The sequence below is a fragment of the Mauremys reevesii genome, linkage group 2, assembly GCF_016161935.1.
Source record: "Mauremys reevesii isolate NIE-2019 linkage group 2, ASM1616193v1, whole genome shotgun sequence".
Lineage (NCBI taxonomy): Eukaryota > Metazoa > Chordata > Testudines > Geoemydidae > Mauremys > Mauremys reevesii.
The window spans coordinates 86,522,482-86,536,902 of NC_052624.1; the positions used below are offsets into that span (position 1 = coordinate 86,522,482).

A 14,421-nucleotide genomic window follows, 5' to 3' on the forward strand; every position below is an offset into this window, starting at 1 on the left:
CTGTGGAGTTTCCAGTGCACAAAGGAACTATGTGATAGTGAAAGAAAGTAACACATAGACTGTACAATGGAATTTGTAAACTGATCACACTTTACTCGCATACAAAAAACAAGAGAGATACATAGGGTGACCATACTTCCCTGTGCTGAATATGGGACACCTAGTAAAATTACTTGTATTGAAGCAAGTTCAACTGCAATCAATCAGAACTATGCAGTACAAATGTTCAAATTAACATCAAGTTGACTGAGCCCCCCCCTGTTAAAAAAACTGTACTGTGTAGTTCTTTTTATTTATCTTTATCTTTTCTTTTTTTTTTTTTTATATGGGGCGAGGTCACACACACACACACACACTCCGGTACCCTTCTCTCACGGAGGGGGGAGGGAGAGAGACCAACCAACCCAGTGCTCTCCGCCCTCCTCTCCTGGCACCTAGCGCCACATCTTCCCAAGGCAACACATGGAGGGCGGGCAGCATGCCAGGGTCACATGCCTCCTTTCCCCAAATTTCTGGCAGGGTTCACACCAGAATGGGGCCAGCAGCACCCTTTTGTCACTGTGCAGGAGGGAAGGGATTGGAGCTGCTTCCAGCCATTCGGGGTAGGGAGGGGGAGGGAATGACCTGGCTCTCTTTCCCCCTTCCCCCGCTCCCCTGTGGCTGGAAGCAGCTTGTCCCTGCCTGCCTGCACAGTGTTGAAAGGCAGCTAACACCTCCAGGCTGCTGCTAGCAACCAACATAACCCAGCTGCCTCCTGTCCCTTGGCTACAGCGCAGGCAGGAAGGGGTTAAGCCCTAAGGATGCATTGTGCACCAGGGCCCAGAGAACTTGACTGCAGGGGCTTCAGTGAACCCAGCCAGAGAGGTGGCTCAGCAGGGGAGGGTGCCTAGGGGACGGAACAGCCCCACGTTCTCTGGGAGCAGGACCCAGGGCAGGGAGGTTGGGGGAGAAGAGGGTGCAAAGTCCTTGCTCGGGGGCTGTTGTGAAGCCTGCGGGGTCAGGGTGCAAACAGGCTCTAAATCGCTTCCCTCCCCGCCACTCCAGAGCTTAGCTGGGGCAGAGAGGCTTCCCCATGCCTGGGCTCTGTGGGGCATTGGTACATGAAGGGCTCGGTTCTTCCTGGCCAGTGCCCTGATCCAGAGGGTCTTGGGCTTTCCTGGGGCGCTGGCCCAGCCAGAGGCAGTGAGGGAAGAAAGGAGTCTGCTGGCCAGGCTGTTAGTGAGCTGAGCACTCCTACGGGGGGCTGGGTTTCCTCTCAGAAGTGGGAGCAGGATGCGCTCTGCCAGGTTATGGGGGATGAGGAGCAGTGGGGCTGGGGGAGGGGTGAGAGGGGCTAAGCAGGGAGAGGACAGGGAGAGGGGGACCACGTAAAGGGCCAGTGGGTGGGCAGCAGAAGCGACACCCTGCCTGGTGCCTGCCTGCACTCACCAGCCACCGCCGTTCATGGCGTACAGCCAGTGCTCGCTGGAAACAGGATTGGGGTGGGGTCATGCTGGCTGAGAGATGGCACACAGCGGGGGCTGCACTGACAGACCAGCAGAGGGAGCGGCTGGCCCCACATGTTGCAGCTTTGCCCCACCACCCACCCTCATCGTCCACAACTTGGCACACACCTCTACCCCCACCACTCACTGCTGGTAGGTGGGCGGCTGGTGAGCAGGGATCCGGCCAGCAGCAGGACCTGCCAGTACTGATGGGAGGGAGAGACAGAAAATAAAGGACAATTTGCCCATTTTTAAGAAAAAGTCGGGACACCTGCAGGAGGGCTTAAATATGTGACCGTCCCTTTAAAAACGGGACATATGGTCACCGTAGAGATACAGGTCCAGGGAAAACAACAAAACCTGTATGCAAATCCCTGCCTCCATTTCCTCACTTCTCTGAGAGCCTCTTGTGATTCTGCAAGAACACTGACTAAATCCTAGAACTTTCCTCACTTCCTCCTCCTTCTCCAGCACAGCCTTGTCTTCTGGTTCTTGTCTGTGTGTCTCTCTCAAAAAAAAACGCCAGAAAAACAAAAAACCACCACCACCCAATGAGATCCAGTCTGTCTCTCTTGCCCCCGCCCCAAGGTCAGGTGGCCTCCCTGACTGACATCAAGTTCCTTGTCAGGTGGCCCATTGCTTGGGTATCAGCCTACCTGAGGGAATTAGTTTGCCTAGGCTGCAGTCAGCTCATTCTCTGAGCATGTTTCCATTTAACTGGAGGATTATCTAAATTAACACCCTTGTTTGTTCTGCATTGTTAGTCCTCTGCCAATTCTTCCTGGAATTCTAGTCCACGATGGAAGTAAAAAGACAACAATGAAGGTATAGTGCAGTTTTACAACCAAAATGGTACTCACAAAACAAAATGGAGTTTTGTAGTTTGATATAGAGGCATACAGACATGAACTAATCTATCACATTTGTCCCTTTTCTTGCAACCCTCTTTTTCAATTTCATTCTATGTACTGAATGGCAGGGGTCTGGTGGGGAAAAAATAATACACAATCATGTTGTTAAAGACTTTTTATAATACATAGAGACCGAATTATGGTTCACCTGGGCAGCATTCTTTCTGGCATTTCCTAACTATTGAGTAATTGACTTTCTGACCGTAACATTCTTTTAACAGCTTTTTGTATTTAATTTCCTTCTTTTTGTAAAAAGATAAGTGAACACATTTTTTAATGTAGAATCATATTAACATCCTCCATGGATCCATAGTCAGCATTGTAACCCCAAACCTGTAGATCCACAGCTGACATCTCTACCACTTGAAGTAAAGGAGGAACTAATAGCATAGTCAGCTTTTGTCTCTTTGTGGATCAGCTACTATAAGAAGATATTTTATACTTAGGCTATGTTTACACTACTACTTACGTTGATATAACTTATGTTGCTCACGGATGTGAATAAAACACTCCCCTGAGCGACATAAGTTATACCAACATAAGTGCTGATGTGGACTAGGACTAGGTGGGAGAGCTTCTTCCACCACATAGCTACTGCCACTTGTTGGCGGTGGATTAACTATGTCAATGGGAGAGCTCTCTCCATCAGCATAGAACAGCTACGTTAGAGATCTTACAGTGGCACAACTGCATTGGTACAGCTGGGCCACTGTAAGCTTTCTAGTGTAGACATAGCCTTAGACTGTAAGCCCGTCTGTCTCTTTGTTCTGTTTGTATAGTGTCTAGCACATTCGTTTCCTAATCCACGATGAGGGCCTCTAAGCGCTACCACAATGCAAATAAGTACATGACACACAATATACTGGTGATTGACACAACTGTTTGCTCGACAGCAGAGGAATGCAGGTAATCAGGAATCTTGAGTTCTGTTCTTGTTTTTGGTGGGAGTGTGGTCTAGTGATTAGACATCATGCACCATCAAGCACATAGATTTGGCACATTCTGAAAGGCAGTGTGGGTAAGTGGAATTTAAGTCAGTTTCTAACCTGATTCCCCTTTATGCTGCTGGAACAGCATAAAAAGGCATAGCACTGTAGGGAATAACCCCAGTGCAGGGGTAGCATAGAGCTGGTGCACATGACCCTGTGGTACCCCTACTCACAGCCCTGGCCTAAGGAATGCTAGGGGCATGGCATGTCAGGGGCAGGATGCGGGTTGGCCAAGATGCTCTGCACTCCAGCAGTTCTGGTCTTCAGAGAAGACTATAGGGTGAAGGTAAGGCATTAGTAAGTTAGAGCAGCCTGTAGGGCTGCATCAGCCCATGGAGCAGCCTAGAATGTGGGTGGTAGAAAGTTGACTTAAAACCATCTTTGCATACCCCCTATGACTATACTTTCTGTGCCACACTTTCTGAGAGGTGCAGCACAGTTTGTGGTCCCTGGATTCTATTTTCAGCTCTGACAGAAATGACTGTGTTCAACCTCTAAATTACCCTGTCTTCTAAAGTGGCCTTGGTTGGTAATAACAATGAAGTGTGCACAGAATTATTAATGTCAGTGAAAGAGCACAGACCAGAAATTGTGATTTCCTTGTGCTTAGCAGCTTTCCTTTTCTAGCTCCCGGTCAGTGGCGCAGCGGGGGTGCTAAGGCAGCAGGTCTGGCTCCTAGGTGGAGGCACGCAAGCAGCTCCATGCAGCTCTTGCCCACAGGCACCGCCCCCCCCCCAGCTTGGGGCAGGGCAGCACGCAGAGCTCCGTGGACCCTCTGCCTAGGAGCCAGACATGCTGCTGGCCGCTTCTGGGGCGCAGTGTGATGTCAGAAGAGTTAGGAACTAGCCTGCCTTAACCAGGCAGCACCACTAATGGGACTTTTAATGGCCTGGTCAGCAGTGCTGACCAGAGCTGGCACGACCCAATGCCTTACGTTCTGTGACTCAGTACTGGGTCATGACACGCAGTTTGAAAACAACTGATATAGACAACAAAATGAAATTCAACAAAGGCAAATGTACACTCGAGGAGAAAAGAACAAATGCACAAATACAGAATGGGGGATAACTGGGGTGGCAACACCACTGCTGAGAAGGGTCTGGGAGTAATGGTGGCTCACAACCACGTGAGTCAACAATGCGATTCTGTTGCAAAAAAACCTAAAGGCATTTTTGGGTTGCACTAACAGAGGCATAGCATGCAAGTCATGGAAGATAATAGTACCTCTCAACTCGGCGCTGGTTAGGCCTCAGCTGGAGTACTGTGTCCAGTTTTGGTCACTGCTGTATAGAAGAGATTTGGAGAAACTAAAAATCCACTAGTAAGGGACAAAGATGATCAAAGGGATGGATTGCAAGCCATATGAGCAAAGGCTGAAGGACATGATAGCGGTCTTCAAATACTTGAAAGGTTGCTATAAAAAAGACTGTAAAATTGTTCTCTCTTACCACAGGGGGGCAGTACAAGAGGCAGTTGGTTCAAACTACAGCATACAAGATTTAGATTAAATCTCAGGAAAAATTTCCTAACTAAGAACAGTAGGACAATGAAACAAACTGGCTAGGGAAGTCATGGAAGCTCGCTCAGTGGAGGTTTTCAAAAAGGCTGGATAGCAGTCTGTCTTGAATAGTTGACTCAACAAATCCTGCATCTTAGCAGGGAGTTAGATTTGAAGATCCTTGTGGTCCTTTCTAACCCTATGGTTCTTTGAGTCTGTGGAAATAGATTACTAAATAATGCCATGGCTGAATTTAACTATTTAGTCTTGTGAGAAACAAACACCTAATATAACATTACTGTGCAGTCATTATTCAGAACTATCTGATTCCAGAAATTCTTGACAATGTAAAATCAATCTAGTCACATTTTAAAATATACTAAATCAACTGAGCTACAGTTAATATACATTTCATTTTGGAAATCTTCATAAATCTTTAATTATTGGCAGTTATTGCTTTCTACTTACAAGTTTTACAATTTGCATTTCATTGTCTTAGCTGATCTTGTATAAGCACAAAAGAGAACTAGTGTAAAGTCACTTTTTTCTTTGATAGTTTTAGCTCTGCTAGTTATTTATACAAATAAATAAAAAAAACTGTTAGTGAAACATTGATGGTTGAGATTTTACACACCCCAAAGTCATGAAACCGTAAAACTCAAAGTTATGGTTCCCACAGCTATTGTAAGTTGGCCACTTGTGCATATGTAATGTTTGCCATTGCTCTTTTTGCACATATATGTTAAACCAGAAGAATTATCACCAAAGTTAGGAGGGCTGTGGGAACTGTAGCTTAGAATTTTATGCTTTTTGCTTGTGTAAAATCTCACTCATGAACATTTTCATTTAATGTACCCTTTTCTCCTCCTCTAGAAAGGGAAGATGAACAAAAAAAGAGATGGAAGATGGATTTTTCACACTTGAATAAGTTTACATTTGAAAGTGTCCTCTAGCAACTCTCTCAAATGCACAAGTGTATTTAGCTGAATGAATGGGTATTAGGCTGTGCTTACAATTGTTTGTGTCCTTCTGGCCCTTCTGCTGTAAATACTGTGCACTTTGAGAGTCGTTGCCCTGTAATTTACTGTTTTCAGCATGTGAACTTTGCAATAAGGGTGTCTCATGTCCAAGACATCCAGTAGGTTGCTAGAGATAATATTTATCCTATATTCTACTGTGCTTGAATTACATCTCAAGTGTAGCCAACATTGGGACAGTTGAAGCCTTTACTGAAGTTAAACATTTACAGCATAGTTCTGAGAAGTAAAACTAAGCAACATAGTGGTTTCAGAATGAAACCCCACTGAGGCATTGGTAATAGCAGCAATTCACAATTTTCTAAGTGCTGAATCCCGGTCTCGCCTACCTGGCTGCAGAAGATCTTGTTATAGTAGAACCAGTGAGGTTCTGCTATATAGAGGGTGGTATCGTGAACTGTGAGATTTTTTTTTATTATTATTATTATTTTGCTCTCTATTGGCTGATGTACTGAGAGGGTAGTGCATCTACTGGATGGGAGGAATCTTCTTTAGCTTTAGGGTTTTTTGGAGGACCAGCATTCAAGGCTCAGCTACTCAGATTTGTGTGTGATTTCTATCTCCAAAACATGGATACATTACAAGAGAAGATTTGGGGAGCTAATAAAGCGGATGGGCACGTGTTGCAGAGTTCAGCTTCACTGAAGCAGATCCGTTGGCTATTCCTCTTGCTTAATGGGAGCCAGGAGAGCATGGAGGCTACTCCAACAAAGAGATTTAGGTAGTGGTTCTGGTGTTGAAGAGTGGCCTCAGGGCAGGGTTAAGGATTCTTCTCTTCCCTCCCTCCCTGTCTCAATTTCTGGAGGAATTCTCCAGCAAATAGTTTGGTTGCTGATCTTTATGATGAAATAGGCATGTACTTAGACACGCACATACTGGAATCTGTTGAGGCTCTCATTTATATTTCTGTTGCAAATATTTGCCTTAAATAACAGAGCCAAGGGATGGGAAAGGAATAAGAACTAAGCCTCTTGAAATTATTATTTTCCTAGCCCTGATTCATGTTGTAATATACAGAGACCACTAGGTGTACTTATTAATACAATAGTAAGCATGTCATCCATTTTCTGTAATAAACAGTAATTATAAATCATTATGTTTATGTATGTGTTGTTCTAAATCTTCCCATAGATCAAATTGTGTCCTAATTTCAATTATAAACATAGTAACAGAAAGCTTTAAGTATCCATTTAAAAAAGATCAGGAACCTAATAATTTTGCAATGGTGTCTCTCCCTAGACATAATACTTAGAACCTTGAAATCGAGAAATGGTTTCCTTCTGAACCAGTCGCAAATGAAAATTGCTTTAAGTGATTCACTCAGCAGATTACTCAAGTCTAGAATTTCTGAATTGATCAATATGTTAGGCGATAAGATAGCCCGGCCTTTGGTTTCTGAATGTCAGCAAAAGCCTGAAATATATTAACACATATATATTAATATATATTAATTATAGCAATGTATTGAAACATGTTACACCATTCTAACAACATTAAACAATAAAACACACTTGAATTCATAATAATGGATTTGAATTGTTATTCCACAGTCTCTCTTCATGGATGCTTTTACTTTCTGTGAGTTCACAAGCTCATCTCCTAAGCTGATTCAAATATTTTAAATGTAAACACTACCAGTTGAGTTAGCAATTTCTTGTATCATTTTGTAACTCCTAATGATTCCAGTTATTATGTATGGAGGTGATAGCTAAAATACAGTTTTGAGCACATCCTAAATAATTTAGAATTTCAGGGTTTAAGGACTTTTTACAATCTAATTAATGAATCTTAGTGGAAAGATAAATATTCAGAAGTACATAGTTTATATTAATAGTTGTATTAGAGTAGATATGAAAGTACCGATGTTACTTTTCAATATAAATATATTATGTCATAAGCTAATTAACATATCAGGACAAGATACTTGTTTCGTAGATGTTTATAAATAAAACTATAGGCTCAATGCAAAATAGTACTTGCTCATGCAAGGCTAAATTAGGGCACACTTTTGCTACCACTTTCTTTCTCCTCCAAATAATCAATATAATAGATCTTGGCTGTTATGACAATGAATGATTTAATATATTTCTGTTCTTGCTTTGTATTCCTCAGTGGGTTACGTGTACCGTATTGTATCTTTTTGTAGACCCTTTTAGCACTGTGCAGAAATTTGAGATGGTGAGATAAACGTTTGCAACATTCTTTGATTTTTTTTCCCTTTCTCATTACTTGTGTTTTTCATCTCCTTGCTTTTTGCATTGGATGACACAGTTGCTAGCTGGGATGATAGCAGAGCCTGCTTTTCTCTCTGAGTATACTATCTTTGCTTTGGATCCCAAACGTCCTAAACCACAGAGTGACAGTGTGGTGAGTCCTCCTGCCCTTTTCAGTGATGCCTTTAGCAGGGGGAGGAGAATACTGTTAATTCTAGAAGGCAAAACTAGTGCTGCTTATGGCTTATAGTCTCACAAAGGCATCTTGACTACCCTCTTGCTAACCCTGCACTAAAATTCAGGGGTAATACCTGATAGCTTGTGGCTGGTGTGTTGTATGATGTGAACTTATTTTAACACAAAAAATTAACATTGTTCTGTTATACAGGAAAATGCATTCTTTCCAAACTTTCAACAAACAATTGCCACATAGGTTTGTAGGTTCCTTGCCTGCAATCCATAAATTCTGCTGTAAGTCATTCTGCTACTTTTTAATGTCTGTCTTTGGATATTTGAAGGAAAATGGGTATGATAAACATTGATGGTGGTGCTTTTTCTGAAAAAGAACTTTAAAAAGTATGCTATTTGCAGCATATATTGCTATATACCGTATGTACTGGTTCATAAGCTGAATTTTTTTAGTGAAAAAGGGAAGCTCCAGAGAAGCGGGTTGGCTTATGAATGGGTATAGAGAGGGAGAGGTGGGACACAGCCCCTCCCCCCAACAGAGGGAGTAAGGAGAGGCAGCACAGCCAGCAGAGCCAGAAGGGAGGAGACGGGGCTAGAGTGTCTCGGCTTCTGGCCACGCTGCTCTCATCCCCAGCCTCCGAAGCAGCTGCAGCTCCGGGGCTGATAGGCTGCAGCCATGCCGCTCGGCCCTGTCCCCCAGAACACGCTGCAGCCGTGCTGCCTAGCCCATCGCGCTGGAACATGCTGTGGCTGAGATGCCTGATCTGGCCCACCGGAGCAGGCTGCGGCCGTGATGCCTGATCTGGCCTGCCGGAGCAGCTCCAGCCAGGCCAGAGACATCCTCCCCCGGCCCTCCCCACATAAGGTGGGAAGGGATGGGATGGGGAGAGTGTGGGGATCCCGGGTTAGGGGTGAGATCATGTGGGGGTTGATCAGAGGTTACTCCCCTGACTCCCAGCTTCTCTCCCCTCCCCCCCGCCCCAAATTTCCCCACCAGTTGCTGTCCCATCCTGTCAGGGTAAGCAGCTGGTGCGCCGGGACACTTTGTTTACTTAGGTTTATCTCCGTGCCTGCGGACGCTCCAGGTAAAGAAACCATCTCGGCCCACCAGCGGCTTATCCTGATGGCCCAGGAGCCAAAGTTTGCTGATCCCTGAATTATAGGGTCGGCTTATGAATGGGTTATACATTTCTTTCCATTTTTACTTATCTATCTTGGGGGGGGGGGAGATGTCGGCTTATAAATGAACTGGCTTATGATCGAGTATATACAGTATAATGGTAGCAGAAAACCGTTTTCGTACATACAAATTCAGCCATGCCTAACTGGTGGCATGGCTGTTAGTGCAATAGTGTGCTATCACTCGGGCAAATACACTTAACTCTTACTTTTTCAAATGGATATTCCATTGTCTTGTGCATTGTAAAATGTTTCCAGTCTTGGAGCTGGGTGAAAAGCAAGAACAAGAAGAGTGGAGGAGGAAGAACAAACACACCAAGGAATGCTATTTCCAACCTGAACCATGGTTTCCTTTCACACATTCCTCTTCTTTTGACTGTTTCACGTACTTCTATTCCCTCAAAATCAGAAGAATGGCTGCCTTCTATGCTCCAGTGTTACATTTCTGGATGTATAGTCACTGGAAAATATAACATTTTCAAGGGGCTCTCATCTCCCCATTCTTCAGTATTTACACTTAGCATCCACTGAAGTGGCTGCTTTTTGTTCCCCATATAGAGGGGAAAAGAAATATGAGAAGTCACAGAAAGTGTTAGGGGAGAATAAAGTATAGGAAAAGAATTGGGATGTGACCTGCAGCCATACCACTTTGTGCTTTTGATCCTGTCTTGCAAGTTAAGTAGGACTGGACTGGAGGTTGTCCTTGGAAGCTTCACAGATATTTGAGTGCTATATTGATTTAGTATGTGGAGTAGTTCCCTCAGTGTTAGTACTAAATCAGTCCTTTGCTATGGTGCTAAGAGGACAGTCAGATGGTGGACGGGTGCCCTGTTTCTGCTGAGATATAAACCAGAGGTGCTAACCAACTAACATTAGAGATCCCATGGAACTTGATCAGTACCTCACTCCCCTGGCCATGTTCAACTCTGGGCCATGTTCCAGTTTAGATACTTTCTGCATACCTAAACGCTCCCTGCAGTTATTATTAGGTTCTGTATTCATTTGTGCTTCCAGCCATAGACTGTTGTGCGCTGAAAAACAGCACACCATGTAGTATCCTAGATGGGCTTCATTTTGGAGCATATATTTCTGTGTATGCTGAAGAGATGGCTGTACATGCCCTCCCTGGGACCCCTAGCTGCACAAATACCCTCCCTCTCCACCTCAAAAAAAGATCATGTGAGGTTTAGCATTAATGGGTATTGCCAGTGTTTTTAATAATGCTTCATCTGTGGCTCTGCCACTTTTTACTTAATCCTTTTCTAAAAATACAGTGTGCCCGTGGAGGGAGAGGAGGTGATCATTGGAACAGTTTTTCTTGACTCCCTTTGATATAGGGAACGGTAGGGACAAAATTAACAGGTTTAAATAAGAAATATTTATTTAGATGAGTTCAGGACACTGGAAACTAAATGTTAAATTGGAGCTCAACTTCCTAGGTTAAATTAAAAATGAAAGGAGAGTGTTTGGAATTTTTAAGGCTATTTAAAGGGTGCATCTGGTATAGAAAACTGGAGTATAGTGGGGAAGCTGGGAAAGTCTGGTAGCTCTGAATAGAAGAGAACTCTACTCTTCTGAAGAGTGTGCTGTCTGAGAGAGCTATTTGTTGTGTTCTGTTCATCTATTCAAGGTGAAATATTATTGTGGTGTGAGATCAGTGTGTGTGGTTGTGTGGAGCTGTGAAATGACCCCTACCTATTCATTCATTTCATTTTCAATTAATAAATTAATAAACAAACAGCTGGATTTTAAAAAAAAAAAATAATAAAAAAATTAAATAGATATTATAAACTACCTTTACTTTTTACTTTTTTTTTTCCATTTTGGATCATTGTATATGTATCAGTATCTTCACCCATCAGTTTATATGCTTGGCTATGGCAGGGGGCAGGCAGGCAGGCAGCATCACACTCAGACACATCACTCACATAGGACAACAACTAGAAACCAAGAGAGAGAGAGAGAGAATTTTAGAATGTATTTTTCTGTGTGCATGGAGGGGGGGGTTGGGGCAAGTTAGGGAGTTAGGAGATCAATACCCATCAATATTTATATATATGGATACTGACTAATCTGCACTAATCTAGATACAATATTTTGATGACCTCATTTGGGGAGCACACAGAGCCTAGTTTGCAACCTAGTTTTGATATGTGGAGCAGTGAGAGGAAGAGAGAAAAGAGAGAATGCTGAGGCTACTTGCATGCATACTGCTATTATTGCTGCTCTGCTACTCTTGCTGCTTGCTGCTCTGCTGCTTTTCCTTGTATTCTTCCTCCTTACTTGCCTGAAGATGCATGGGTCAGGGTTTCTTTGCTCCTGCCTGATTGTGTTTGAGTCACTATAGGAGTGAATAATGTAAGGGGAGGCTGGTTAGTTATTATCAGAAGCAGCAGAAGCAGTAGTCAGCATAATCAATAATATTTCAGAGTTCTTCAGTCAGAAGTCAGGGAGTGGTGTGTGTGGTCCAGTGTGGTGGCCTGCAGTGGCCCTGCCCCACCCCACCCTCACCTCATTCAAACTCAAGAAATGTCAGCAGAGCCTCCTTGGTTCTAGTTTTAATAAACATAAAGTGTTGAACTCCACTAGCATTAAAGAATGTGAAGCTTGTGACTTACCAAAGACCAAAGTTTTGACATAGCACCTTCCATCCAAGGATTGCAATGCACTTTACAGATATTAAGATATGACCCTCAGAACATAATGTATGTACCTCAGAACATAATGTATTTAAATTACTGTAACATGGCACTGTGTGTAGTGGTCCATTTTTAGTCCTTAGGTGGTACATAAAATTAAATAGCATTATTTCCATTCACTACAAAACAATAATTTGCTGTATATTCTTTGATGTGTGTGTGTGTGTGTGTGTGTACATTAGGACAACCTACAAAAAAGTTAACATAATGAAGATTAAATTGTTAATTGTATACTGTGATGGGGGCTAGCCTGTTGTGATGCTTCTGGGGTTCACCTAACACCGCGGGTGTTTCTATGCTTGACAGCTTTGGCTCAGCCCTGACACCAGCAGCCTGCTTACAGTACAGTGACCTCACCTTGGCTTCTGCCAGCCTGGTTTCTCCTTGCAAGGTGATACCAACAGCCCTTGCAGTCCCAAGTCTTCCCAAAACAATATCCTTTGCAGTGCTCCACCCCTCCCACTGTAGCACTCACAAAGCGGTATGAAGTTCACTGCTTCTTTAAAAAGACAGTACACAGCACCAGCCTGTTGGTTTGGCTGAGGATTTTATTCTCCAGTTTGAAATGCTGCACTGAGATGGTTTTGTAATAAAACACGATTAAGTTTATTAACAAAGAACAGATAATTAAGTGGTACCAAATAGAAGAAATTGGAATAGAAATGGTTACAAACAAAAATAAAAATATGCATCTAAGACTAAAACCTAATTTAACAAACTAGAGTCTTTTGTTTTCTCACCATAGTCATTCTTCCAGCGTGGCTGGCCAATTCTTAGCCAGGCTCCACCACAGAGCCCAAAGCACATGGTTTCTTTATCTCCTCAGGTGAAGGATACCAAAATAGATTTCTCTGTTTATATTTTTTAAATTTCTTTGGTTCAAAGTCAGAAAGACCTCCTGGGAGCTCAGCTTGCTGCCCACCAAGGAGCTGATGCCATGTTAAGTTTTGTAGTCTACTTGTTGTGATAGTTAAGTGGTTGTCTCCTCAACTTGCTAGTTTGATGGCTTTGCTTACCTATTATGTACTTCTATTGTCTGTCCTTGCCAAATTTACATTGGAGACACTTTCAAGTGGGCAGAACCACATTCCTTTGTTTAGGGAGAGGTGCTTTAAGCCCCACCTGCCAAATACATTTTAAGAACGTATTTTCAGGATATAGTTATAATCTTTAATATCACATGTAAATACACCACTCATAATATTAATGACTAGTGTGTTACAAGTTCGCGTGTGATACCTTACATGACACCTTTTAGATACAGATTATGACAGCAGTGAGTTGGGGTATGCTGAGCTAGTCAGGCCAGCTGAGCCTCTGTGCCAGATAGCAGTGAACCCTTTCCCCTCTGGCATTGGGGTGCTCTTAGAGTCACAGTGGTGGTGTATTTTGGTTTCAACTTTGAAACTACATTTCACAATAATCTTTATAGATGCTGTTCTCGTGTCAGTTCATATGTTTTTAATAAATATAAATACCTGATTGAAACTAGTAAATACTGTTGCTTCAGTCTTTCAGTCTAAAAAAATGTTAACATACTTGTTTATGAAACAGACATATAAAACTTTCACAGCTCTGTGCTAAATCAATGATATGGCCACCAGGTGCATCTTGTATCGGATGTGTGTTGCTTACTTAGGCCAGGTCTACACTCAGAACTTAAGTTGACCCAGCTATGTTGATCATGGGTGTGAAAAGTCCACACCCCAACATGATATAGTTAAAATGCCCTAACCCCCAGCATAGATAATGCTAGGTTGACACAAGAATTCTTCCATCAACCTAGCTACTGCTTCTCGGGGAGGTGGATTAACTATGTCAACCGGAAAACCCCTCCCATCTCTGTAGTGTCTACACTGAAGCAATACAGCAGCACGGCTGCAGCTGTGCCATTTTAATGTGTCAAATGCAGACAAGCCCTAAGCCTGTAAACTCATTGCAGCAGGGATTGTCTTCCCTTTATGTGCAGTACAGAACTGAGCATAGTATTGGTACTGCACAAATGATGAACCAGAAGTTTATATTTTTATTTAGGTCTCCCTAATTACTAGCTTTCTAAGATAGAAAGAGAAAATTGAGAGCCAGGGCCAGGGCTTTGGAGCAGAGCCCGGAGCTGGAGCGCAGAGCAGCTCCGGAGCAGTAGAGCTGCAGGTTTTTGCCTGGAGCTGGAGCCTAGCTCCAAAGCCCTGGCCAGGGCAGTTGTGAGTAAAACTGATTGAAAG

The 14,421-nt window shown here is 43.2% G+C and overlaps 1 protein-coding gene across 7 annotated transcripts in view; it reads left to right on the plus strand.

Moving 5' to 3' along the window:
* Window positions 1–14,421, plus strand: part of GOLGA4 (golgin A4) — a 115,577-nt gene that overhangs the window by 16,921 nt on the left and 84,235 nt on the right. For 6 of the 7 annotated variants that reach the window (XM_039522761.1, XM_039522763.1, XM_039522767.1 and 3 more), the window contains exon 3: window positions 8,191–8,286. The exons of the other annotated variant lie outside the window; for it this stretch is intronic. In XM_039522761.1, the coding sequence (XP_039378695.1) occupies window positions 8,191–8,286 (96 nt within the window). The remainder of the gene's footprint in view (window positions 1–8,190; window positions 8,287–14,421) is intronic. 7 annotated transcript variants of the gene reach the window in all.